The sequence below is a fragment of the Sturnira hondurensis genome, unplaced genomic scaffold (assembly GCF_014824575.4).
Source record: "Sturnira hondurensis isolate 20B ecotype Veracruz unplaced genomic scaffold, ASM1482457v3 Scaffold0008992, whole genome shotgun sequence".
Classification (NCBI taxonomy): Eukaryota; Metazoa; Chordata; class Mammalia; order Chiroptera; family Phyllostomidae; genus Sturnira; species Sturnira hondurensis.
Genome location: NW_028081623.1, coordinates 5,919,358 through 5,947,142, shown reverse-complemented (window position 1 = coordinate 5,947,142; position 27,785 = coordinate 5,919,358). Strand labels below are relative to the sequence as shown.

The following is a 27,785-nucleotide window of genomic DNA, read 5'->3' as shown; positions in this document are numbered from 1 at the left end:
TGGTATCTGTTTAGAGTTGAAAAATATATAATCATAGAAAAATATGGAACCTAGATTTCCTAGGTATGATCATTCTTTAGCATGTGTTGCTTTTAGATAATGCCTCTGCCTTTAGAATAATGATTCACCATTACATTAACACTAACATCATATGCCTTGTACAGGTCACCACACCTTGATATGTCTTTCTTCTTAGGTTACTGTTTCTACATAAGCACCGCACCTTTTTCAGATATGCAACACATGTGATTTGGTCAACAACACATACTGGAAGTTAAAGGGATGTTTTTCTCTTTATAGACTATTAATAAATTCAGTTCAGCCTTTCTTCCCAAATAATAAATCTATCTCCTTACTTTCCTCCCACCCTGTTTCTGTTTTCATTGTGTCCCTCTAAAATACAGGTTAAGATACCATCCCTCCTCACCGAACTAGAGTAATAATAAGTTTACTGTTTTGAATTAAAACAGAAAACATCCAAATGAGTATATGAAAATTCAAGATTTTTTGCAATATTTTCAAAAGGCAGTCGGAAGACTCCCTGAGAAATACTATTTCTACAGTTTCATTTTATTTGTTTCACTCTTACAGAGTAAATTTCTTCTGTAAATGTTCCCCAATTTCCCAATTTTGAAGTTTCACCAAGATATTGAATTCTACTAATATTTTTCAGAGAACTAAGATGTTGGGTTTCAATAATAGTAATATATTATACATTTTGTACAAATGTGTAAAATGTGTATTTTATAAAATATTTGGAATACTATATTGTTTGAAATAATACTTTATAAAATATTATTTGAAAATGTATATAGTAACAAAAATGGATGGCAGAGAAAAGCATTTTAAAGTTACACCATGCTGTAGCTCCTAGTGGCACAGATCTTTTAACCGATGAAGCTGATGATTTATTCAACTGCACTTATCTCTAGCTCTTTAGGCAGAAAACAATCCTGGCCTTGGCCAAGTAGCTCAACTGGTTAGAGCAGCATCTTGGTACACTAAAATTGCAGGTTCGATCTCCAATCAGGGCACACACAAGAATCAACCAACACATGCATAGATAAGTGAAACAACAAATTGATGTTTCTCTCGCTCTTCTCTCCTCTCTCTCTCCCTCCTTCTCTCTCTCTTCCTCTTTCTCTCTAAAGTCAATAAATAAAAAATTAAATTAAAAAAATCTTCACTTGGTTTAGTCAACAAGTCCAAAAAAGAGCAATAAAAATTCACTACAATTGCAAAATGCAAAGTGCTTCCTAGTTATAAGTGCATTATAGAACTTGATGCTTCCCAAGGTTAGCTTTCTGGGGTGCTAACATCATTAATGCCATAAAAGTGATATATAAAAGAAAAAACAGGCCCTGGCTGGTGTAGCTCAGTGGACTGAGCACAGGCTGTGAACCAAAGGGTCACCAGTTCTATTCCCAGTCAGGGCACATGACTGTGATGCGGGCCAGGTCCCCAGTGGGGGCCGTGTGAGTGGCAACCACACATTGACGTTTCTGTCTCTCTTTATCCCTCCCTTGCCCTCTGTCAAAAAATAAAAATAAATAAAATCTTTTTAAAAATCAGGAAAAAAAGAACCAGGTAGCTCCATAGACATATACCAGGTAGAAAGAGTAGGTTTCAAAGGATAGAGTGTAAACCCTTAAGTAAGGAAAACTGCAAACATGAGTCACTTCTATACAAATCCAACCCCTTAAAACAGACTATGGGATCACCCCACCATCCCAGGAACCAATTAACAAGGCTTTCTGTGGGAAGTTGTTTGATCTGAGACAATGACCTATATGAGTGTTATCCTAATGAATGAGGGAATGTATGAAAGCTCACCAAATGAAAACATAAAAAGACGTAGAAAATCTGTTCTCCTGGAGGAGACTGGGGACACGTTATTCTATGGGCCCACGTTAAACATTTCTCTAGGCATTTCCCTTTCTATCTTCATAAATTCAAAGCTCTGTATAATACTCAGTTATTGGGCATCATTTATTTCCTCTCTATTACTTTTTTCTTCTGCAACCCCCCTCTCTTTTCTCACATACTCATCCCTGAGACTCAATTTCTTCTGTGGACACTGGTAGCACCAACAACAGCAGGAAGATAAATCCATATCCTTAAATTGTCTCCATGTCCAAACCACATTTTCCAGAGGGGTTAGAACCTTCTTCTGACAAAGCCTTCTTTCCACCTCCCCTCAAGAATGACCTCCAGATTTGAAGCATCTAACTTCAGAGACCCTGCTTGTATCTTCCCGCTCCCTGACCTTCAGGCATGATCTCTAAAGAGCAATATGATAACCTTATCCAAACCCTAAAAATATAAAGAAATAATTTTTAAAAGTGTCTTTATTCATGTGTCTGTTAAACACATACGAGCCCTCTAAAGAAGCAAATCTCACAAATCATATTTCTCTGCCTTTTTTCATATTGATTTCCATCAAGGAGCTTTTTTAGACATTTCGTTCTAATATCACCCCCCATGGAATTTTAATACCACAGATATACTATATATATGTTGTGGACTGCTCTGCCTGGTTTCAGGAATTGTAACTACCTCCCATGGCTAAAAATGAGCGAGTGACCTCCGGAATGCAAGCCACAGGAGACAAAGCTTGTCTCTGGTAGCAAATGCTGCCTCAGTTTCCTCTCACTGCCCCCAAAGCATGGTCTATATTGTTGACCGGTAAGTACCCTCAGAGGAGGGGCAACCTAAACCAGACATGATCACTTGGGAGGCCATCATGGAAGGACTCAGGGGGTTGCAACAAAGAGCAAGCAATAAAACTGTGCCCCCCAGCTATGTGATATAGCCCAGGTCCTCATGTCCTCTGGGAGAAGTGCTTTCTGGCTCTAATTCCCTTAAGCCTGAATACTTGATGGGGAGGGGTGCAGCTCTTTGCCTTGCCAGAGCGGATCCCAGCGGAAAAATCTGGCACCACAAAGAATTCCTGAAAAACCTATGAAATCTGCTCTGCTAAGAGTACTTTCATTCATATGTTAAGGGTCCGAGAAGAAAACACTAAAAGTTTCTGCAAAACTCCCTTCCTGACAGACTCTGACTTAGACTAGGCCTTCAGATCTCTATGAAATGTTATCTACTGTTTGAACCTTGCCACCCTGTATTCCTATGTATTACAACCCAATAAAAGCCCCTGGAGGAAGGGACTCAAGGCCTTTTTCCCCTGAGAAACTGGCCACTGCTCAAGGCCCTCCCCTTTTGAGGAAACAGCCACCTCTCCTCCCCAAGCAAATAATGTCTTGGAAGTGTCTATTTTCATCCGTGGTGGATGAGGAGACTTGTGGGAAAAGTTGCCCCCATATGTGTGTATGTACATACACACATATACATATATGTATGTATGTGTATGTATATGTTTATGTGATATATACACATGAAAAGAGTATGATTTTTTCATCCACCAAGAACCAATTTTCATTTTTTCCATCTCTTTCTTGTCTGTAAGGTTTCTTTTGAGAAATCAGCTGACAGTCTTATGGGAACTTCTTTGTAGGTAACTGTCTTCTTTTCTCTTGCTGCTTTTAACATTCTCTGCTTATCTTTAATTTTGGGTAATGTAATTATGATGTGCCTTGGTGTGTGCTTCCTTGGGTCCAATTTGTTTGGGACTCTGAGCTTCCTGGATTTTCTGGAAGTCTATTTCCTTTGCCAGACTTGGGAATTTCTCCTTCATGATGTTTTCAAATAAGTTTTCTATTTCTTGCTCTTATTCTTCTTTTTCTGGCACCCCTCTGATTTGGATGTTGGAATATTTAAAGTTGTCCTAACCTTTCCTGATTTTTTTGAATTTTTGTTTCTTCATTTGGTTCTGGTTGAGTGTTTATTTCTTCATTCTACTCCAAACCATTGATTTGACTCCTGGTTTCCTTCCCATTACTGTTGGTTCCCTGTACATTTTCCTTTATTTCACTTTCCATAGCCTTCACTTTTTCCTCTATTTTGTGACCATACTCAACCATTTCTGTGAGCAACCTGATTACTAGCATTTTAAACTTGGCATCTGATAGATTGGCTATTTCTTCATCACTTAGCTGTATTTTTTCTGGAGCTTTGATCTCTACTTTCAAAAGAAGTATTCAAAGTCCTGAAAGGCTAGGACCTATATCCAAGATTACTCTCTCCAGCAAAGCTATCATTTAGAATGGAAGAGCAGATAAAGTGCTTCCCAGAGAAGGTCATTTTAAAGGAGTTCATCATCACCAAGCCCTTATTATATGAAATTTTAAAGAGACTTATCTAAGAAAAAGAATATCAAAAATGCAAACAGTAAAAGAACAACAAACTCACAACTGTCAACAATCAAACCTAAACAAAACACAAAATAAAAATGAACTACTCAAGCAACTAGAACAGGAACAGATTCACAGAAATAAATCACTGGAAAGTTATCAGCAGGGAAGGGGTCAGAGGAGAATGGGGGAAAAGGTATAGGGAATAAGAAGCATAAATGGTAGGTACAAAATAAGCAGAAGGAGGTTAAGAATAGTATGGAAAGAGGAGAAGCCAAAGAATTTATATGTACGACCCATGGACACGAATTAAGGTGGAGGAATGCTGGTAGGAGGGGCAGTAGAGAGCAGAAGGGAATAAAGAAGAGAAAAAAGGAACAACTGTAATAGCATAGTCAATAAAATATATTTAATAATAAAAAAGAACAAATTTCCACCCTAGTAGGGGGATATAATTACCACTGAGAATGCATGATCTTGAAGCATGCAGCAATTGAAGGAATTGTCTACAGGTAAGTCTACAGACTTAGCAAGCATTGCCCTCAGGTTAACACTTACCTCAATGAAGTTCTCTGTTCAACTTTAAAGCATTTTAGTTATACATGAAAGCACAAACACAGTGAAACCATTCCCTACTCCAGAGACTAGCTAGAGAAGTGAACTTACCTCCTGCCGTTTGAAGTTCTGGACATATTCTTCAAACTGTTCATCTTTTGTCTCATCAGCTTTCCCAAGCTTCTGAAGGACCTAGTTTGCAAATAAGACAAAACGGTTTGATTTAGTAACAGTTTAACATAATAGGCAGAACAAGGCTGCTGTTTTGCTCCTCTGAGAAGTCAGTCTAAGCCCAGCTAGTTTTTCTATTCTAGAAGCATTGTTTAGCTTGGTGACCATGGAGCTGAGCACACTTGGATTTTAATTACAGTTCGACTTCTCACAGGCTGTGTGACCTTGATAGGTCACAAGTGTGACCTAACAAGTGGCATAGTAGATTGCATTTATTTATTATTTTCCTCCAGTAGGCCACACAGGACTTAAAGACAAAACCTATGCCTTATCATTTCTGTCAAAGTATCTGGCACAATGCTTGATGCATAATAGCTACTCAACTTTTTGTTCAGCAGTGATCCAAAATGATTTGACTAAAGTACTAAACTAATTCATAGGGATGGTATGAGGCCCATGGTATGTTCTCCCCCACCACTGTCTTTTTTTTTTTACCTTGGAGTCTGTTTCTTTGTCTACCATTTTAGCTGCTTCTTTTTTTAAAATTTATTTAATTACTTTTCAAGTACAGTTTTCTGTCTTTCACTCCCATCCCATCCCACCCCCCTGTGCTCCCCCCTCCCTCCCATTTCCACCCTTCTAAGTTGTTGTCCATGTATCCTTTATATGTGTTCCTCTGAATCCCTCCCCTATTTCCCCTGAAATTCCCTCCCCTCTCCCTTCTGGTCACTGTCAGCCTGTTCTCTATTTCAGTGTCTTTGGTTATATATTGCATGCTTGTTTGTTTTGTTGTTTAGCTTCCTGTTAGAGGTGAGATCATATGGTATTTGTCCTTCAACACCTGGCTTATTTCACTCAGCATAATGCTTTCCAGTTCCATCCATGTTGTTGCAAAAGGTAGGAGCTTCTTCTTTCTTTCTGCAGCATAGAATTCCATTGTGTATGTGTACCATAGTTTTTTGATCCATTCATTTACTGACGAGCACCTAGGTTGCTTCCAACTCTTGGCTATTGTAAATGGTGCTGCTATGAACATTGGGGTGCATATGTTCTTTGGGATTGGTGTTTTAGGGTTCTTAGGATACAATCCCAGCAGTGGAATTGCTGGGTCAAAAGGCAAGCCCAATTTTAGTTTTCTGAGAAAATTCCATACTGTTTTCCATAATGGTTGTACCAGTCTGCAATCCCACCAACAGTGGACCAGAGGCCCTTTTCCCCACACCCTCTCCAACATTTGGTGTTTATTGCTTTGTTTATGATAGCCATTCTCACCGGTGTAAAGTGGTATCTCATTGTGGTTTTAATTTGCATCTCTCTGATAGCAAGCGATATTGAGCATCTCTTCATGTGTCTCTGGATCCTCTGTATGTCCTCCTTGGAGAAGTGTCTGTTCAAGTCCTTTACCCATTTTTTAATTGGGTTGGTTGTCTTCTTAGAGTGAAGTCATGTGAGTTCTTTGTATATTTTAGAGATTAAACCTTTGTCTGAGGTATCATTGGCAAATATGTTTTCACATACAGTTGGTTGTCTTTTTATTTTAATGCTGTTTTCTTTAGCTGTGCAAAAGCTTTTAATAGATGAGATCCCATTTGTTTATTCTTCCCTTTATATTTTCTGCTCTAGGGGACATATCAGTAAAAATGTTGCTGCATGAAATATCTGATATTTTCCTGCCAATGTTCTCCTCTAGGACTTTAATGGTGTCACGGCTTACATGTAAGTCTTTTATCCACCTTGAATTTATTTTGGTGTATGGTGTAAGTTGGTGCTCAAGTTTCATTTTTTTGCATGTAGCTGTCCAGTTCTCCCAACACTATTTGTTGAAGAGGCTATCTTTACCTCATTTTATGTTACTGCCCCCTTTGTCAAATATTAATTGAATATAGAGAGTTGGGTTTATTTCTGGGTTCTCTGTTCTGTTCCATTGGTCTTTGTGCCTGTTTTTATGCCAGTGCCAGGCTGTTTTGATTACAGTGGCCTTGTAATACACTTTGATATCAGGTATTGTGATCCCTCCTACTTTGTTCTTCTTTCTCAACATTGCAGCTGCTATTTGTGGTCGTTTATGGTTCCATATAAATTTTTGAAGTGTTTGTTCTATGTCTGTGAAGTATGTCATTGATACTTTAATAGATATTGCATTGACTCTGTAAATTGCTTTGGGTAGTATGGACATTTTGATGATGTTAATTCTTCCAGTCCATGAACAGAGTATATGTTTCCATTTGTTTGTGTCTTCCTTGATTTCTGTCTTCAGTGTTGTGTAGTTTTCTGCATACAGGTCTTTTACCTCCTTGGTTAGGTTTATTCCTAGATATTTTATTTTTCTTTTTCCTATATCAAATGGGATTTTTTTCTTGATTTCTGCTTCTTCTTATTCATTGTTAGTATACAAAAATGCCTTTGATTTCTGGATATTGACTTTGTAACCTGCTGTTTTGCCAAATTCATTTATTAGTTTGAGCAGTTTTTTGGTAGAGTCTATAGGATTTTCCATGTACACTATCATGTCATCTGCAAACAATGCCAGTTTTGTTTCCTCCTTTCCAATTTGAATGCCTTTTATTTCCTTTTCTTGCCTGATCGCTGAGGCTAAAACTTCCAATACTATATTAAATACAAGTGGTGAAAGTGGACAACCTTGTCTTATTCCTGATCTTAGTGGAAAAGATTTTAGTTTTTGCCCATTGAGTATGATGTTGGGCAAAACATCCCCTACCACCTTCTACAATAATAATCCCTTCAACTGAATGAACACTCAAAAGGGCACTGGACTACACAAGGCCTCATGCTAAGCACTGCTAAAAATACAAAAACAAATAAAACAAGGCCTCAGCACTTAAGCCTAAGAAATGTATAATCTAGTGGAGTAGACAAAGCAGATTCACAAATAACAATGACAGTCTGTCAAAAGCAACATAAACAGTTGCAAAGTTTTGTTAACAATGCCCGTTAGAGCCGAGGTTAGGGAATGATCTGTGGAGATTTTCAAATTGTGTTGGAAAGTCCAGCAGACAGAAACATGTCAGACTATATTCCAGCCAAAGAAGTAGCCTAAGCCAAGATCACTGGAAAAAAGATCACAATGCAGTGATGCATTGTGGGACTGAGCAGAAGTAGTTTAGTTTTCCTACAGCACAGGACTGGTATTTGGAAAAGTAATTCTCAGAGATACAGCAAAAAGTTACTTTGAGACAGAGCAGAAGAATCCTGAGAGCAACGATTGAATTCACTATTCAATATTCCCATATCTAATTTCTAAAACACCAACTTAATCAAGAATATAAAAACTCCATAAACATTGCCTTCTCAAAATACATATGCCCTATGACATTACAAAATACTTTTTTATGAAATGTAAACATTTCAGCATTAAAACATATACTCAGACAAACCAGTTTCTATGGCTACATTTTACATATAGATTATGCTAAATTGTTTCCTAAAATCAAAGATATAATCTTGTACAAATTAACAAGTTTTAATGATGCCTTTCAATACAAAGACAGGGTGAGAAAAATCACCTAAAACTTAGGAACAGACAAAAGAGATCCCTGGGAGTCCTTTTTTCATGCAGTGCTGGGCTGGCACTTTTGATGGGCTTCCTATCAACTGGGTATTTACAGCCCCATAGAGGCAGAGGTTAACCTGAAGATTTTTGTTTGTAAGAGATGCAAAAAGTTTCTATTCAATGGAAAAGTTAACCCCAAAGTTTATAGCTTATGATCCTCTAGGACATGAACCAGTTTGGAATCTAATCCAGTAATCTTATTCTAAAATCCCTTTATTAAATAGCCACAATACCCAGCTCTTCAAATATATTTTTGAATCAAGTTTTTAAAATAATATTATTTTTATTGCATTTTTTCCATGACCATTAATTTCCCTTATTCTCCCCTCCCACCTCCCTGCAATTACCACACTATTGTCCATGTCCATGAGTCCTTTCTCCTTCTGGCTTGATACCTCCACCCCCTAAACCCTTCCTATAGCTATCATCCTGCTCTCTATCCCTGAGTTTATTTCTGTTTTGTTCATTGGTCCAATTCATTCATTAGATTCCATGATTTCACATATTTACTCATATATGGAATAATAAATACTTTTTCCCCCACCATTTTACTGTATGCCTCATTAATTAATGAGTTGAATAAAATTTATGGCACATGTTTATTTCATGTTTACATGAACATCTTTTTTTTAACTTTTGAAAAATTATACTTTAACAATAGGATCAACTTCATAGTGCTGTGCAAGTGTAAGATATTGTTGCTATTATTTTTATTACCATTATAACAAGAAAGATAGGGCAAAGCAAAATTTCACAGGCTACTTGCAAGAGAAGTATGATTCAATGGCATAAAGATTCCTGGCCTTGTTACAAGATCCCCTCCCACCTACTCCCATCTTTTTATTCTAAATGATTCTTTTTTCCTTTTTTATTAAAGTTAGGTCTCCCAAATGACCTCCCACCTGAAACACATAGAAAAACTAAAGTATCAGAGGAAATACAACTAGTATTTACTACATGAAGTTTTTCTTAATTCTTAAAATCTACTTATTTATCAATTTCTAATTTCTCTAGATCAGGTAAGTCATTGAGAACCAGCAATACCTCATCTGATGGTAGCAGTTCACAAAGGCCAGGGGAGGCTATCAAAATCTCATGAGGAAGCAGCAACAGCTCAGTTCTCCAACTTTATATGTGAGTGAAAAGGAACTCTTGTCACAGTGAATGGAGGGAAAAATGGCATAAAGTCTGCATTAACAAAAATCTGGGGAGGATATTGGATATGTAATATTATGGTAATCAGAATTCACAAAAAGATCTTTGACAAGATTAAATTCAACTGGGATAAAATTTAGGTCAAAAATATAATTCTTCAAGTACCAAATTTGTCTATTCACCTTTCAACCAAAATTCAACAAACAGAATGGGATGGTAAGAATACGTGGTTTCTGTCCATAAGTAGTAATAAGGAATGACTCTAGTTAAAATGAGTCAACAAAGTGATGGTGCTACCAAGCATCTAATGTAATCAGGCTGCACTAATAAGTATAAGAACCACCAAGAGAGAGGTCCTGAATGCTTCTGTATGATGGACAAGTTGGTAAACACATAAATGCGCAGACAACTTGGAGCCAGCTAAAGGAGCCCCCAGAAAGGCAAAGAGAGTTGACACCATAAAATAAGAGGCATATTTTACATAACTGGTATATTATCAGGGAGAAGAGAAGAACATAGGAAAAAAATACATCTGTCTTCAAATACCTAAGTACCATCATAATGATGACTTTTTCTGTCAGAAACCAAGATCAAGAACTAGTATCAGCAAATAAAGGCTATATAAAGAAAAATTTTGCATTAAACATTTTATCATGTTTTTCTGGAAATTAAATAGTTTGTTAGTAGGGGTAATTAGCTCACTGACCTAAGAGTTATTTCAAAGCTCACCAATAGAGGTGAGAGAGATTTATTCATCAAACAGATGAATGAAATGAGTTATATTTCAAATATCTTCCAATTCTTGAATCCATAATAAATTTATCATGTCAGACATTTTCCCTGGAGAAGAATACAAATCACAATGAGTAGTAAGCAGAGAAGAGAATCCATTCTTTTTTGTCTTCAACTTATATTGGCCTACAGAAGACTGCATGCCATGCTAGGAGCAAGATGCAGTCTAGAGACTGATGGTGTGACAGTGTGGAAGTGTGAGGTGTAGAACTGGAGAGTATGAGGCTGGCATGGTGAACAGGGAAGATTATGGAAAGGCTCAGTCTGTAAGACTAGAGACTGATTCCCTTATTCAGACCATAGGAGCCAATGAAGTATTCCCCTGGAGTCAGCTACATGGTTAGATTTGTGCTCCTTAGTGACAACATTAAGGAGAGATTAGAAGAGAGCAAGGCTGGAGAAACAAGAGCAGTTAAAAGGCTATTTAAATAGACCAGGCAATAAATGACAGAGCCTGAGCCAAGAAACAGAAAAAAGTAGTCCTTAAGAAGTAAATATGACAGCCCTGGCTGGTGTGGCTCAGTGGATTGAGCGTGGGCCTGTGAAGCTAAGGGTCACTCGTTCGATTCCCAGTCTTGGGCACATGCCTGGGTTGCAGGTCAGGTCCCCACTAGGGGACACATGAGATGTTTCTCTCCCACTCTTCTCTTCTTCTCTCTCTAAAAGTAAATAAATAAAATATTTTTAAAAATAAAAAAAGAAGTAAATATGAGATAGGACTTAATGGCTTATGAGATGAAAAGGGTGAGAAACAGGTAAGGATGGCCTCAGATTTCTGCTGTGAAGGATGAGTAGCTCATCTGCCAAGAATCCCTGGATGAGGGCAGTGAGTTGGTTGTGGTGCCACTCCAGGGAGAGAGAAATGTTTTAGATACGGGATTGGAAGAGGTAAGACCCAAAACCATATCACAAGACTTTTGGATGGAACTCAAGGCCCACCTGAGACAGAAACCATAGATGTGCAGTAACCCACATTTAAACAGTTTTGTGATTTTTCTCCAGCAGCTTCAATAAGGGTGACAAAATTAATCTGCTACCTAGCAAATATCTTAAGGCACCAAAGACACTGGGACCTAGAATTGAGATAACAAAAGCCTACCATTCACCATGTTTTATGTCACAATATTTGACAGTGAGTTCATACGTTAGGTGGCCTCTCATTTACCTCTCTGCTGGCTATGATGTAAATACCAATTAAGTCTGAAGAGTTTGGCAGCATTGGCATTACAGAAAGCTCACTCAGATATCCATGTATCTGATAATCAGATTTTGACAACATGACATATCTTCCACCTACAAGCAAAAGGAAGAAATGCTGTGCTTTAAGAATTTTTATTTAGGATTTCAGTCTTTTCCTTCAACACTAATCGTAACTACACTGACACATTACTGTTTTTGAAACAATAGGATTTCTGTTGTTACTTTTGTTGCTGTTGTTTTTCAAATGCAAAATAATATTTTAACTTGAATAAGCTTTTTCAAACTGCTTTTCATTTCAATGAGATTCTGAATATTTCTCTAGGGCTGGCTGTGTGCTCATCCTCTCTGCCTTGAGTTAAGAAGTTCTAAGCAGACAGCTAGAACAGGAAGAGATTCACATAAATAGAGATTACATGGAGGGTTATCAGAAGGGAGGGGGTGGGATGAGAATGGGGGAAAAGGTACAGGGAATAAGAAGCATAAATGGTAGGTACAAAGTAGACAAGAGGAAGTTAAGAATAATATGGGAAATGGAGAAGCCAAAGAACTTATATGTATGGCCCATGGACATGAATTAAGGTGGAGGAATGATGGTGGGAGGGGAAATACAAAGCAGAGGGGAATAAAGGGGAGAAACAATGGGACAATTGTAATAGCATAATCAATAAAATATATTTTTAAAAAGAATTTAACTGATTCTAAACACATCATGACATAGGCAAATTAAAAAACTCAACAGGGTTCTGTCCAGGGTGTGGCTCAGATGGTTGGAGCATTGTTCTGTAACCAAAAGATTGCAGGTTCAATTCCCAGACAGTGTGTGTACATACCTATGTTGGGGATTTGATCCCCAGTATGGGCATGTGGAGAAGGCAACCAATTGATGCTTCTCTCTCAAGTGTCATTCTCTCTCTCCCTTCCTCTCCCTCTTTAAAAAAAAAGGAATGAAAAAATGTCCTCAGGTGAGAATAAAAATCTTTTTAATACAATAGGAAGAAAAAGCATGAATGTGGTAACTTGAATATTTTGATTCATAGACTTCTTTCAGTGTTTCCTCAGCTTGGGTTGAAAGGGCTGCTCCAATGACATAAAGCTAAAATTCTGATCAAGTCTCAAATCTTCATAGTTCAGTGTAAATTAAATACTATTTTAGTAGCAAGGGAATCATCATTCTCTCTTAATATTTTAAAATAAGGAACAGAATACTATGTTGGCAGCATTCAAAAAAGTTATTAGAATTTTAAGTAAAGGAAAAAACTACTCCTTCCCTTCATAACAAGAGACTTATCTTCTTTCCATCCTTTCTGAAGAGTGGCTAGTTGGGTTGAAGATTATGGTTAACACTATACATATCCAAAGGATTACCTATCTCTTCTCTACTGGATGGTACTGTACATATCACAGAATACTCTCCTGCTGTCATAAACCATTTTGCCTTCCCCTCCAACTGATAACAAAAAAAAATTTGGTGAAAATGGTGAACACCAGGATACCCACTGGAAAGGGAAACCCCAAAACAAAGGAACCAGCAGCAAAAAACTAGAGAAGGTGAAGAAGAAAGTGGAAACTACACAAACCTCAATCCAAGACCTTCTGGAAATAGTTAGTTAACCAGCAGAGAAACTACCTACTGCAAACAACTGAACAGGAGCAAAAGAGAACCCTTAAAACCTTGCACACACAGAAGAACTAGCTTCAACACAACCTTCCTTCACCAGGACAACAAATTAAAAGGGGTGGTGGACAGAGGGACAATCAGTTCACCAGCTGGTGGGAAGGACCCACAAAAAAAAAGACACAAAAACAACCAAAATCCAAGGACAAACTCAGAACCAATGTAAAGGAAAGCCCAAGACCAGTGAGCTGGGGAAATCAAGGAGACTACACCACTGAATCTCCCAGGTATTATACCACATAAGTTAAAACCATAAACCCAGGAAGCCAAAACAAACCAATATAAGAAGCTGAAGCTAACAAGAAGAGTTTCACAAACAACGGGAAGACAAAGAAACAACCCTCAAATGAAAAGAAAGGAGAAAGCCTCAGAAGAATGTTAGATGAAATAGAGGCAAGTCAAATATCAGATATTGAATTCAAAGCACTGGTTATCAGGAAGTTCAACAAGTTCACACTGAGCTACCAGAAAGTACAGGAGAATTACAATGCACTCACTTCAAACAATACCAACATGAAAAAAATAGAAATTATCAGCAAGGGCCAAGAGGAAATGAAGAATACAATTTCTGAACTGAAGAACACAGTGGAAGGAATCCAAAGCAGAATGGATGAAGCAGAAGATCAGATCAGTGAGTTGGAGGACAAAGTAGGAAAAAAACTCACAGAAAGAGCAAGAAAAAGAGTTTCAGAAAGAATGAAGAGGGATTAAGAGAAATGCAAGACAATATGAAACATAATAATATCTATATAATAGAGATACCAAAAGGAGAAGAAGAAGAGCAAGGGATAGAAAACCTATTTGAAAAAGTAATGATGGGAAACTTCCCTAATTTGATGAGAGAAAAAGTCACACAAATCCAGGAATCACAGAGAGTCCCAGTCAAGAGGAACCCAAACAGGCCCACTTCAAGACACATCATCATTAAAATAGAATAATTCCCAGAAGAAGAAAGAATCTTAAAGGCAGCAAGGGAGAAAAGGGAAGTAACATACAAGGGAGCCCCAATAAGGTTAGCTACTGAATTCTCAATGGAAACGCTCCAAGCAAGAAGAGAATGGCAAGAAATATTCCACTTAATGAGAACCAGAGGCCTGCAACCAAGGCTACTTTACCCAGCAAGGCTCTCAATCAAGATAGAAGGCCAAATAAACAGCTTCCAAGACAAAAGAAGTCTAAAAGAATATGCCTCCACCAAACCAGCTCTGCAAAAATACTAAAAAGACTGCTTTAAGGAAAGGAAGAAAAAAAGAGAGACAAAGAGAAACACTGATATAAAAAGGACAATGAATAAGTACCTACCAATAATAATTTTAAACACACATGGAATAAAAGCTCCACTCAAGAGACATAGAATACCTGAATGGATAAGAAAGCATGACCCACACATAAATTGCCTACAAGAGACACACCTCAGGACAAGAGACCTAAAAGTGAAGGGATGAAAACAAATTTTCCAAGCAAATGACTAGGGAATAAAAGCTGGGGTAGCAATTCTCATATCAGACTAAATAGACTTCAAAAAAAGGGCCATAAAGAGAGACCCAGAAGGTCACTTCATAATACTCAAGGGAAGAATCCACCAAGACATTAACATCATAAATATATATACACTCTACATAGAAGCACCCAAATATATAAAGAAAATCTAAGAGAATTTCAAGAAAGATATTGACAGCAACACAATTATAGTAGGGGATTTTAACGCCCCACTGTCAAAAATGGACATATCTTTCAAACAAAATGTCAACAAAGATATTATGCCATTGAACAATGCCCTAGATGAAATGGACTTAATTAAAATATATAGAGAGCCCTTCATCCCAAAGAAGCTAAATACACATTCTTTTCAAATGCACATGGACATTTTCAAAGATAGACCACATGATAAGACACAAAACAAACCTCAAAAAAATTAAGAAAATTGAAATCATACTAAGCATTTTCTTCAACCACAAGGGACTGAAACTGAAAACCAGCCCCAAGGGAAAAGACCCAGAACACCCCAAATCATGGAGATTGAATAGCATATTAAACAACAAATGGGTCAAGATTGAAACTAGGAAAGAAATCAAAAATTTTCTGGAAGCAAGTGAAAATAAACTCACGACAACCCAAAATTTATGGGACACAGTGAAGGCAGCCCTGAGAGACAAGTTCATAGCAATACAGGCCTGTCTAAAAAAGATAGAAACATTTCAAACAAACAACCTAACCCTACACCTACAAGAACTCGAGGAACAACAACAAAGACATCCCAGAGCAAGTAGAACAAAGGAAATAACCAAGATCAGAGCAGAATTAAATGACATAGAGACTAAAAGCACAATTCTAAGGATCGATGAATTCAGGTGCTGGTTTTTTTTTAAAGATAAACAAAATTAATAAGCCTTTAAGTAGGCTCATCAAGAAAAGAAGAAAGAAGATCCAAATAAATAATCTGAAATTATAGAGGAGAGATTACAACGGACACTACAGAAATAAAAAGGATTGTAAGAAACTACTATAAAGAACTGTATGCCAAGAAATTTGAAAACCTAGGTGAAGTGGACAAATTTCTAAAAAAAATATAATCTTCCAAAACTTAATGAAGAAGAAGCAGAAAGCCTGAACAGACCAGTAACAGCAATTGAAATTGAAGTAGCAATCAAAAATCTTCCTACAAACAAAGGCCCTGGACCAGATGGTTTCTCAGGAAAATTCTACAAAGCATTTAAGAAAGAGCTAGCCTCTATTCTTCAGACTATTTCAAAATATCCAAAATGATGGAAGACTCTCATACTCTTTCTATGGGCCAGCATCATCCTAATCCCATAACCAGATAAAGATACAACAAAGAAAGAAAACTTCAGGCCAATATAGCTGATGAACATAGACGCTAAAATCCTCAATAAAATATTGGCAAACCACATCCAACAATACATTAAAAAGATCATACACCATGACTAAGTGGGATTCATCCCAGGGATTCAAGGATGGTTCAATATTCGCAAATCAGTAAATGTAATACATCACATAAACAAAAGCAAAGACAAAAATCACATGATCATATCAATAGATTTGAAAAAAGCTTTTGATAAGGTACATCACATATTTATGATAAAAACATTCAGTGAAGTGGGAATAGAGGGAGCATTCCTCAATATAATAAAGGCCATATATGAGAGACCTACAGCCAACATCATACTCAATGGGCAAAAACTGAAAGACTTTCCACTAAGATCAGGAACAAGACAAGGTTGTCCACTTTCACCACTTCTATTCAATATAGTATTGGAAGTTTTAGCCACAGTCATCAGACAAGAAAAAGAAATAAAGGCATCCAAATTGGAAAGGAGGAAACAAAACTGGCATTGTTTGCAGATGACATGATAGTGTACATGGAAAATCCTATAGACTCTACCAAAAAACTACTCAACCTAATAAATGGATTTGGCAAAACTGCAGGACACAAAGTCAATATCCAGAAATTAAAGGCATTTTTGTATACCAAGTATGAAACAGCAGAAACAGAAATCAAGAAAAAAATTCCATTTGATATAGCAAAAAGAAAAATAAAATATCTAGGAATAAACCTAACCAAGGAGGTAAAAGACCTGTATGCAGAAAACTACACAACACTGAAGAAAGAAATCAAGGAAGACACAAACAAATGGAAACATATACTCTGTTCATGGATTGGAAGAATTAACATCATCAAAATGTCCATACTACCCAATGCAATTTAGAGATCCAATGACATACTTCACAGACATAGAACAAACACTTCAAAAATTTATATGGAACCATAAACGACCACAAATAGCAGCTGTAATGTTGAGAAAGAAGAACAAAGTAGGAGGGATCACAATACCTGATATCAAACTGTATTACAAGGCCACTGTAATCAAAACAGCCTGGCACTGGCATAAAAACAGGCACATAGACCAATGGAACAGAATAGAGAACCCAGAAACAAACCCAAGTCTCTACAGTCCATTAATATTCGACAAAGGGGGCAGTAACATAAAATGGGGTAAAAATAGCCTCTTCAACAAATGGTGTTGGGAGAGCTGGACAGCTACGTGCAAAAAAAATGAAACTTGAGCACCAACTTACACCATACACCAAAATAAATTCAAGGTGGATAAAAAACTTAAATGTGAGCCGTGACACCATTAAAGTCCTAGAGGAGAACATTGGCAGGAAAATCTCAGGTATTTCACTCTGCAACATTTTTACTGATATGCCCCCTAGTGCAAGGGACATAAAGGAAAGAATAAACAAATGGGATCTCATCTATTAAAAGCTTTTGCACAGCTAAAGATAACAGTATTAAAATAAAAAGAGGACCAACTGTATGAAAAAACATAGTTGCCAATGATATATCAGACAAGCGTTGAATCTGTAAAATATACAAAGAACTTACATGACTCCACTGTAAGAAAACAAGCAACCCAATTAAAAAGTGGGCAAACGACTCAAACAGGCATTTTTTTAAGGAAGACATACAGGAGATCCAGAGACACATGAAAAGATGTTCAGTATCGCTAGCTATCAGAGAGATGCAAATTAGAACCACAATGAGATACCACTTTACACTAGTCAAAATGGCCATCATAAACAAAGCAACAAAAAACAAGTGTTGGAGAGGTTGTGGAGAAAAGGGAACCCTAGTTCACTGTTGGTGGAATTGCAGACTGGTACAACCACCACAGTATGGAATTTTCTCAGAAAACTAAAATTGGATCTGCCTTTTCACCCAGCAATTCCACTGCTAGGATTACACCCTAAGAACCCTGAAACATCAATCCAAAAGAACCTATACACCCCAATGTTTATAGTAGCACAATTTACAATAGCCAGTTGTTGGAAGCAACCTAGGTGCCCATCAGTAAATGAATGGATCCAAAAACGATGGTACATTTACACCATAGAATGGAATTCTATGCAGCAGAAAGAAAGAAGGAGCTCCTACCCTTTGCAACATCATGAATAGAACTGGAAAGCATTATGCTGAGTGAAATAAGCCAGGCAGTGAAAGACAAATACCATCTGATCTCACCTTTAACAGAAAGCTAAACAACAAAACAAGCAAGCAAAATATAACCAAAGACACTGAAATAGAGAACAGGTAGACAGGGACCAGAGGGGAGATGGGAGGGAATTTCAGGGGAAAAGGGGAAGGATTTACAGGAACAAGTATAAAGGACACATTGACAACAACTAAGGGTGGTGGAAATGGGAGGGGGGTTGGAAGCACTGGGTGGGGGGGGGTGTACTAGGATGGGAGTAAAAGACAGAAAACTGTACTTGAACAATTAAATAAAAAATTTTAAAAGTGGGGGAAAAATAAGAGGAAGGTATACAGACCACAAATAATTCAAAATGAAGGCCACTGAGAATCAGAGATATGTATTTATATATGGCTAGATAGTGGAACAAGAGTAATAGTTTGAAGAATTCAGCAGAAATGCCATTGGGATGCTTAGAGAGAATCATGCATCTGATGAAGTCTTGGAGTAGCAAATTTCCATTCTTGTGACTCATGCCACTTNGTACTTGAACAATTAAATAAAAAATTTTAAAAGTGGGGGAAAAATAAGGGGAAGGCATACAGACCACAAATAATTCAAAATGAAGGCCACTGAGAATCAGAGATATGTATTTATATATGGCTAGATAGTGGAACAAGAGTAATAGTTTGAAGAATTCAGCAGAAATGCCATTGGGATGCTTAGAGAGAATCATGCATCTGATGAAGTCTTGGAGTAGCAAATTTCCATTCTTGTGACTCATGCCACTTTAAGACAGACGCTGAAAGTCAACAAGATAATCAAACAAGTTAATGATCTCTGAACAAGAAGGTACCCTTCTCGTCATACTTTGTCTTTATTCAGGGGGGGGACATAAAACAATGTATATATTATCCATCAGATCCATGCATCAACTACATGGGATAACCATGGTCTCTCTGGACAGGATATGGAGAGTTAGTCTTCCATCCTTGCCCTTGCTCAGATGACTTATTCAGTCATCTGTTCATATAGCCACCTACATAACTGCCACTTCAGAGAGTATTTGTCAAGTGCCCTCTGACACTGTGCAAAGTTCTATAAACTAGGACTAGAGGGATGCAATCAAGTACATGCAAGTTCAGTGTAACTGCTTGTGAAGTAGTCAGTGAGCATGTACCACATTGTTTTCCAAACTTCAGGGTACTAGTCCTTTGACCTCTTTCTAGGTAAGATTCAGGACTTTTTTTTTAAAGATTTTATTTATTTATTTAGAGGGGAAGGAGAGAGGGAGAGAAACATCAATGTATGGTTGCCTTTTGTGCGTCCCCTGCTGGTAGTTAGCCTACAAGGAACCGGCCTGCAACCCAGGCATGTGCCCTGACTGGGAATCGAAAGTAGATGGGCCTGTGATCATCTGGTTCGCAGGCCCGTGCTCAATCCACTGAGCTATGCCAGCCAGGGCCAGGACTTTTTTAAAAAATATATATTTGTTTATCTTTATAAGGGAAGGGAAGGAGAGAGGGAAAGAAATATCAATGTATGGTTGCCCCTCAGGAGTCCCCTGCTGGGAACTGGCCTGCAACCCAGGCATGTGCCGTGACTGGGAATCGAACCACAGTTGTATGGTTCGCAGGCCCGCACTCAATCCACTGAGCTACACCAGCCAGGGTAGATTCAGGACTTTAAAAAGTGACTTTAATGTGTCCTGATTTGAGGGAAATAAGATAAATCATCTTTTGGTGTGGTTCATGTGCCTGTCAAGGTCCTATATTTTCACATCCATCTGGCCCTCTGCAGGATTTATTTCTGCATCATTATGACATCAACTTCTTACTCTGGCAGATTTCAGTAGTGTATTAGCCATCACATTATCAAAGGCTCTCAGAGGCTGGCATGAGCATTTCTGCTAATTCTGAGAAACACTTTTGGAGAAATAAGCAAGAACAGATGAGAGAAGGAATGTGCACAATTTTCTGTCCCATTTGAGTGGTATTAGGACTTTAAAAGTTGGAGGGTAACATATCGTAGAGAGAAAGTACAAGTCTCAGACATGAGCCAATTTATCCTAAGTGGGATAGAGGCAGTTAGGAATTAGAAGGCAATGGAGGAAAGAAAGTCCAAAAGCCTGCAAGGGAAACAGTGCAAGTGAGAACAGTTCTCAAAATGCAAATACAGTATGCACTGTCCAACAACTGCTCTCAATTATACATCTTCCTGCTGAGGTATCCTGCTCCATGATTCCATGATCCTGCTCTCTTCTCTTCTCCCCACTCTTTAAAGTTTAGAATATCCTAGTCCTCTAACTTACAAAAAATCATGTGAAAAAAGATAGCTTGAGGAATACTAATGTAGCAAAAATGTGAGCCTAGCATCTAATTCCTCTTCTCTCGGGAGTCAGGTGCACATTCTTTTCCTCTGGATTGGGTCACCTTGTCTCAGAACAACTTTTCTATGAAACCTGATACTTCCAGTATCCAACCCAGAATACAACCTTTACACCAAAATTCAGTGAAGAGCAAGTCTGCTAAAGCCTGAGTCATCCATCCCCTGAGGCTCTGAGAAGGACCAGATTTTCCCTTTCCAGTGGCTCTTTCAAGGACAGAGTGCTGTCTTATACCAATAATGTACAAGCTAACACAGACCCTCCCACCTCATTAGATAGATCATTTTGAATTAATCTTCATACTCCTTAGTGAGAGAAAGATATTCCTCCATTTACCACCGGCCAGGTATTTGAGAGAAAACATGTCTGCCAAACTAGTGGCAACCTACCTGCAGAACTACTGCAGAGACACATTGTCATGGAGCCAGGGAGGGTCTTGTACCTGAGGAATTTGCCAGGGAGCAGTTCTGTTCCTGATTCCTTTATTCAGACTCCTCAGGGAGTCTTCATAACCTTAGCTACCCACTGGCCCAGCAGAAGATAAATCAGAAATTTGGAAAACACTGACCTGCAGTACAAATAAGGAGAGCAACATAAAACAAAAAGTCCAGGAAACCCTGCCTAGGATTTCAATTTGGGGCTATAAATTGCCTAAGGCAAGAGAGAGCTGTTAGTGCTGATGGGTATGAAGCAGGTGAAAAGGAGAGTACAGAAAAGAAAGAAAAAGATGTTCTTGCTTTTCTTCCTCTTGTAAAAATGTCCCACCTTAATAACTGAATAATTCCCTAATTAACTTTCATCTGTGGAAATTTAAGATGTATCAAGCAAAGTTCTAAATGAATTATATCTAGAATGAATTTAATCCTCCCAACAATCTTATGAGTTAGGCTACAAATGATTATCCTTATTTTAGCGATGAGAATACTGAAAATCAGAGATGTTAATTCACTGCAGTCACATAGCTAGTGTGTTATAGAGCTCAAAGGCAAAGCAGTTTGATTGCTTTGCAGAGTCAACTTCTGTCCACTAGGCTATAATGCCCTAAAGATAGCAATGGGAAAAGAAATATGGCCTAGTGGCCAATCTCTTCCTCTGAGAGCTAAGTCATGTTCCTCCATTCTATACTACATTCTCACTATCACATTGTGATACTACGTATCACATTGTAAGGAATGCTCATATAATAACTGCTTAATCCACATTTTTGTTAAGCCATCTGACACCATCTCCATTGAAAACAGGTCATTATATGAATTCAAATAGCCTGGTGAGGAATGCAGGTTACATAAAACGTGTTCTCTCCACTCTACCTTCACTTAGAAAGAAACTAACCATTTTGGCCTCTTAGGACTAGTAGAAGGCCTAAGAGGACATCACTCCTTCTAAGATCATTATAGATCAAACTACAGAAAATGACTCACAGAACAGCAGGAAGTGGTGCTAGATAAACAAAACAAAACAACCTCACTTGATTCCATACATGTCAAGACAAGATCATTCCACCAAGACCAGCAATAAACTCCCAGGAAGCATAATGCACAGTTGTGCTCACCAGAGCTCTCCCCATCTGGCTGCCCCTCAGCATCCAGGTCCAGGTCCAGGTTCAATCTCATTACACCCACTCTGACCTACTGCCACTCACCTTCATGAGCTCCTTATAGTTCATAAACTTTGCTTCCCAAAACACATTTTCAACAAACTTCCCTCTCACTTTGGCAACATAATTTTACATGCCCAACAGTATTCGCTAATTACAAATCATAGGAAAGGTTTTTGAAAGTTTTATTCCAACTTTGTCAACAATCTTTCTCCTATTTCAAGAGGTAAACTGAAAGACTCAGATGGGCACACTCAGGTAGAGTTGAAAAAAGACAGTAAGGCAGTGTGTTTTGGGCCTGGACTAAAATCTTCAGTAATAGATATGATTGAGCACTGTTTCTTTGTAGGAATTTGGGCTTACCTGCTTTGTATCCTATGTGAATCAGGAGCACAATCAGAATAAACACATCTGCCCTCTTTCTACTTTGCAGGGATGTTGTAAGTTTAGGTAAGGTTGTGGTTTAGTTTTCAGTGGCTCTTTACCTTGTTCTTTCTGGGGAAGTTTTTCAATGTGTGTTTGCTGTGGAACACAATCTCAGAAATACCTATGCAAAAAAAAATCCAGGGTCAAATCTGTTTGAAAAATACTAAATACTATATATCCCTTGGTAGATTATTAAAGAATATTGTTAAAGAATAAAAAGGGAAGGTCCTGGCTGGTACCTCAGTGGCATCATCCCAATACACCAAGGCTGCAGATTCAATCCAGGTCAAGACACATTGGTCAAGAATCAGTAACCACATTGGTCAATTCTTATGGAATGGGTCCACAAGAAATCAATGTTTCTCATTCTCTCTCCCAAAAATCAATAAAAATAAGTAAAATAGGAAAGTCACAATGCCCATAAATATAAAATGAGCATATGTCAAAAGATTATTTTTAACTTCATTACTTAATGAAGGAACTGGTAAAATATTACAATCAGTTCCAAGAATTAAAGAACCAATATATATAGGCAATAAGAAATGCTGAAATGAATTTACATTGAGATGGAAAATTAACAACAGTCAATTGCAACCCCTCCAGACAAAATTCATAAGCTTTTCATAATTTCCCCTATCACATAAACATATTAAAGGTTCCAAGAGATCTTGAAATAAAGAAACTTGTGTAACATTATGTAACCCGGTATTCCCATACATATTTGCTCACATCATATCCACTGGAGCACAATTTGGGGAAGAGTTTATTCTCACTAAACATTTTATGGATGTCTCTGCTCTTCTCTACAAAGCACAGGTACAGAGTTATGGAGAAATCCATAATCCCCAAGTTATTTGTAAGTAGATTGTCCTTGTTTATACCAGATGTCTTCAGAGAAAATAATCAAATTTAAGAGTGAGAGGAATTCAGATTGTGGGAGGAAGTAATTCTTGACTGATTAGCTTAGGTATAAGCTCCATTGAAGATACTGAATATGAAAAATTTCTGATTTTGAACAAGTTTTTTGTTGGATTTTTTGTTTTTATTTTAATTGTTGTTCAACTGTAGTTTTCTGCCTTTTACCCCAAGCCCTCCCCACCTCCCTCCCTTTTCCACCCACCCCTTGTTACTCTCCATGTGTCCTTTGTACTTGTTCCTATAAACCCTTCCCCTTGTTACTTGGAATTCCCTCCCCACTCCCCTCTGGTCACTGTCAGCCTGTTCTCAATTTCAGTGTATTTGGTCATATTTGGCTTGTTTGTTTGTTTTGTTGATTAGGTTCCTGTTAAAGGTGATATCATATGGTATTTGTCTTTCATTGCCTGGCTTATTTCACTCAGCATAATACTTTCCGGTTCCATCCATGCTGTCACAAAGGGTAGGAGTTCCTTCTTTGTTTCTGCTGCATAGAATTCCATTGTGTAAATGTATCATAGTTTTTTGATCCATTCACTTACTGATGGGCACTTAAGTTGCTTCCAACAGTTGGGCATTGTGTATTGTGCTGCTATGAACATTGGGGTGCATAGGTTCTTTTAGATTGGTGTTTCAGTGTTCTTAGGATATAATCCTATCAGTGGAATTGCTGGGTGAAAAGGCAGATCCATTTTTAGTTTTCTGAGAAAATTCCATACTGTGGTGGTTGTACCAGTCTGCAATTCCACCAACAGTGAACTAGGGTTCCCTTTTCTCCACAACCTCTCCAACACTTGTTTTTTGTTGCTTTGTTTATGATGGCCATTCTGACCAGCGTAAAGTGGCATTTCACTGTGGTTTTAATTTGTATCTCTCTGATAGCTAGAGGTATTGAGCATCTTTTCATGTGTCTCTGGATCCTCTGTGTGTCCTCCTTGGAGAAGCATCTGTTCAAGTCCTTTCCCCATTTTTTAATTGGGCTGCTTGTCTTCTTAGAGTAGAGTAGTGTGAGTTCTTTATATATTTTGGAGTTTAAACCCTTATCTGAGGTATCATTGGGAAATGTTTTCCCATACAGTTGGTTCTCTTTTTATTTTAATACTGTTTTCTTTAGCTATGCAGAAGCTAAGAGGTCCCATTTGTTTATTCTTTTCTTTATGTCCCTTGCTGTAGAGGATATATCAGTGAAACTACTGCTGCATGAAATATGTAAGATTTTCCTGCCAATGTTCTCCTCTAGGACTTTAATGGTGTCATGACTTATATTTAAATCTTTTATTCACCTTAAATTTCTTTTGGTGTATAGTGTAAGTTGGTGCTTGAGTTTCATTTTTTTTTTTTTTTTTGCATGTAGCTGTCCAGTTCTCCCAACACCATTTGTTGAAGAGGCTATTTTTACTCGATTTTATGTTACTGCCCTCTCTGTCAAATATTAATTGACAGTAGAAATTGATTTAATTTCTGGGGTCTCTATTCTTTAACTAGTCATTTTTAAAGGAGCTGAAATGGTCAATATTCCCTGTGAGTAGGAACAAAGTGCCATGGAGCAACATATCAAAGTGACAAAAAGGCCCTGGGCTTTGACAATTCAGGTTGGTACCTCAGCCCCACCATGCAAGAGTCTGCTCTGGGCAAGGCTCCTTATTTTCCTGTGGCAATTTTCTCATGTATAAACTAGAGATAATATTCATGATGTAGATTTTCAAATTAAATAATAAAATGCATGTAAAACTTTTATTTCAGTTCCTACCAATAAGTGCTCAAGACTGTTAGCTATTAAAATTATTGGCATCCAATACAAGACAAATACAAACAATACAAGATAATCAATACAAGACAATCTTTAGTCAGTAATACTTGATGGTAGAAGCTTGTAAATGATTCCTGAGGTGCACATCTATCTTGAGATTCCATAATTCCTCCACTACTGCCCAGAGGTAACTTTCCCTTTCTTTGATGAAGATACACCTTTGGGAACAATGATAGCAACTCACTGTCTCCAACTGAGACCTGCACAGTGAAAACCATGAAGATGGGCTGTGGGTCTCCCTTGAAGGAAAAAAATGACTATGGCCTCTTTCTAGGCAAGAAGCTCCATATCTGGGGTCCATGGATAGATTCCAAGGTGTTCATAAGTGATCTGAAATTATATACCTAATATTATATGGATATGCCATTTATTAGGAGGTGTTCATAGCTCCTACCAGATGAACCACTGCTTCTGAGACAGCATGGGCACAGTGGAAAGAAGTATAAAAATCAAACAAAAATGAGCATTACATGATTACCTATAGGACCTGAGTAATCTTTGCAAAATTTGCAATGTCATTCAGCATCAGTTTCCTCATCTTTAGAAATATAAGTTCTAGAAAAATTAAATGAGAACACAAGCAAAAATGCCTAATTTGATGATACTCTGAAAGGTGCTTCGTGAGGGTTAGTTCTTTCTCTTTTCCTTGGTTGAATACCTTCATCTTAAACTGCACTATGAAGGAGCTAACAGGGAGCTTAGACTTTATTTAATCCAATTTGCTCATCCAGCAGATGAGACCATGGAAAATTAAGTGAATTGCTAAGGTCACATTTTTAACCTTCTACAATACGGAGGGATCTTGTAGAGCTAATGGACATTGTAAAGACTATGGAACCACCTGCAGGGATGTCTAACCTTTTGGTGTCTCTGGGCCACACTTGAAGAAGAATTGTCTTGGGCCACACATTAAATACATTGCAAAACGTAATCACACACACAAAAAAATCTCATAATGTTTTAAGTAAATATATGATTTTGTGTTGGTGAGCATTCATAACCATCCTGGGCCTCACACAGTCCATGGGCCATGGGTTGGACACCCCTGGAGCATGGTTTCCTGGAATTCACTGTCTGTTGCTCAATAAATGTCTCTTGAATAATTCTCTAACTCCGAGAAACACATGTGTAGCATCATGGCCAGCACAACCAAGAAAGCCTGGAGTAACATTTAGGTTCCTATAAACTGTCTTCATTGGTGAATCCTTTGTATTACTGAAGCATCTGAGGATAATTTTAGAGCAGCAGGAATGGAATCCTTCCATGTGAACCTCTCAAAAACCAGGAGACTAAGTGCCACCATCAGACATGCTAATGCTTCTCTTCCTGATCAGAAAAATATGGGCTGGAGGACTGAGGGCAGCATCTAGCCTAATAGTAAGAGTAGTTTGATGTTTCCCTGGTTAGGTTTTTGGTGAAAAGAATAGTGTGACCGGAATCCTCATACCAAAGTCCCCTCTGCAGTCCTGCCTGAGGCCACTGAGTAACATCAAAATGGCCACCAGCCCTCTTTAGCAAATTTTTCTCTCTTTTTCTTTTTAATTAAATATGTTTTCTGATAATTTGATACTTCCTACTGCACAAACACATTGTGAATAAAGGAAAAGAGAAGGGCTATGGAGTACTTAAAGAACTTTTGAAAAAATATTTTGCATAATCTTGGACTAGAGAACCACCACCAAAAATTTCACAAGTTCATAAATGTCCACCCAAAAGCCATGCAATGTAACCCAAATACTCGGGCTCACAATTACTAAGGATTCCAGATGGACCAACAGGATGTCTGTCTGGCCCAAAGGTGATTTCACTGGTGGTTTCTATCTTTAATGTTTATTGATCCAAAAGTAAAAATAATTTAATTTTATAAAGACAAATTTTATACAAATTGCAGTTTTGAACAGAAGTCAAAAAAGAACAAGGAGATTGTTAACATACTGAAAATCAAGCCATATTTTTTTCTGGAAATGAGTTCTGATATAGTGCTGGACACAGTATTTTCAGTTCCGTTTGTTCTTGTGGTTATTTTCTAAATATCTGTGCTGAAGAAGGAACTCTGAGTACCTGCATAACCTTTCTTTAAAAAGCACAGAACACAGGGGCAACAGAAAGCACTGGAGAGACTTGGGAGAGAAAGAGTTCACTCCTTGGCCAACTGATAGCTAGATTTGACAATCACAAAGCTTCTTGCTCCTGGCTGCTCCTGGATCCTCAGAGCTATAAATACTTCTCACTCACAGAACATGCGATTGCCACAAACAAATAAATAAACAAAGAAACAAGTAAACTGT

The 27,785-nt window shown here is 37.8% G+C and overlaps 1 protein-coding gene across 9 annotated transcripts in view; it reads right to left on the bottom strand.

Moving 5' to 3' along the window:
• AMPH (amphiphysin) overlaps window positions 1-27,785 on the bottom strand; it is a 274,501-nt gene that overhangs the window by 143,520 nt on the left and 103,196 nt on the right. For all 9 annotated transcript variants that reach the window (XM_037056533.1, XM_037056538.1, XM_037056536.1 and 6 more), the window contains exon 2: window positions 4,917-4,997. In XM_037056533.1, the coding sequence (XP_036912428.1) occupies window positions 4,917-4,997 (81 nt within the window). The remainder of the gene's footprint in view (window positions 1-4,916; window positions 4,998-27,785) is intronic.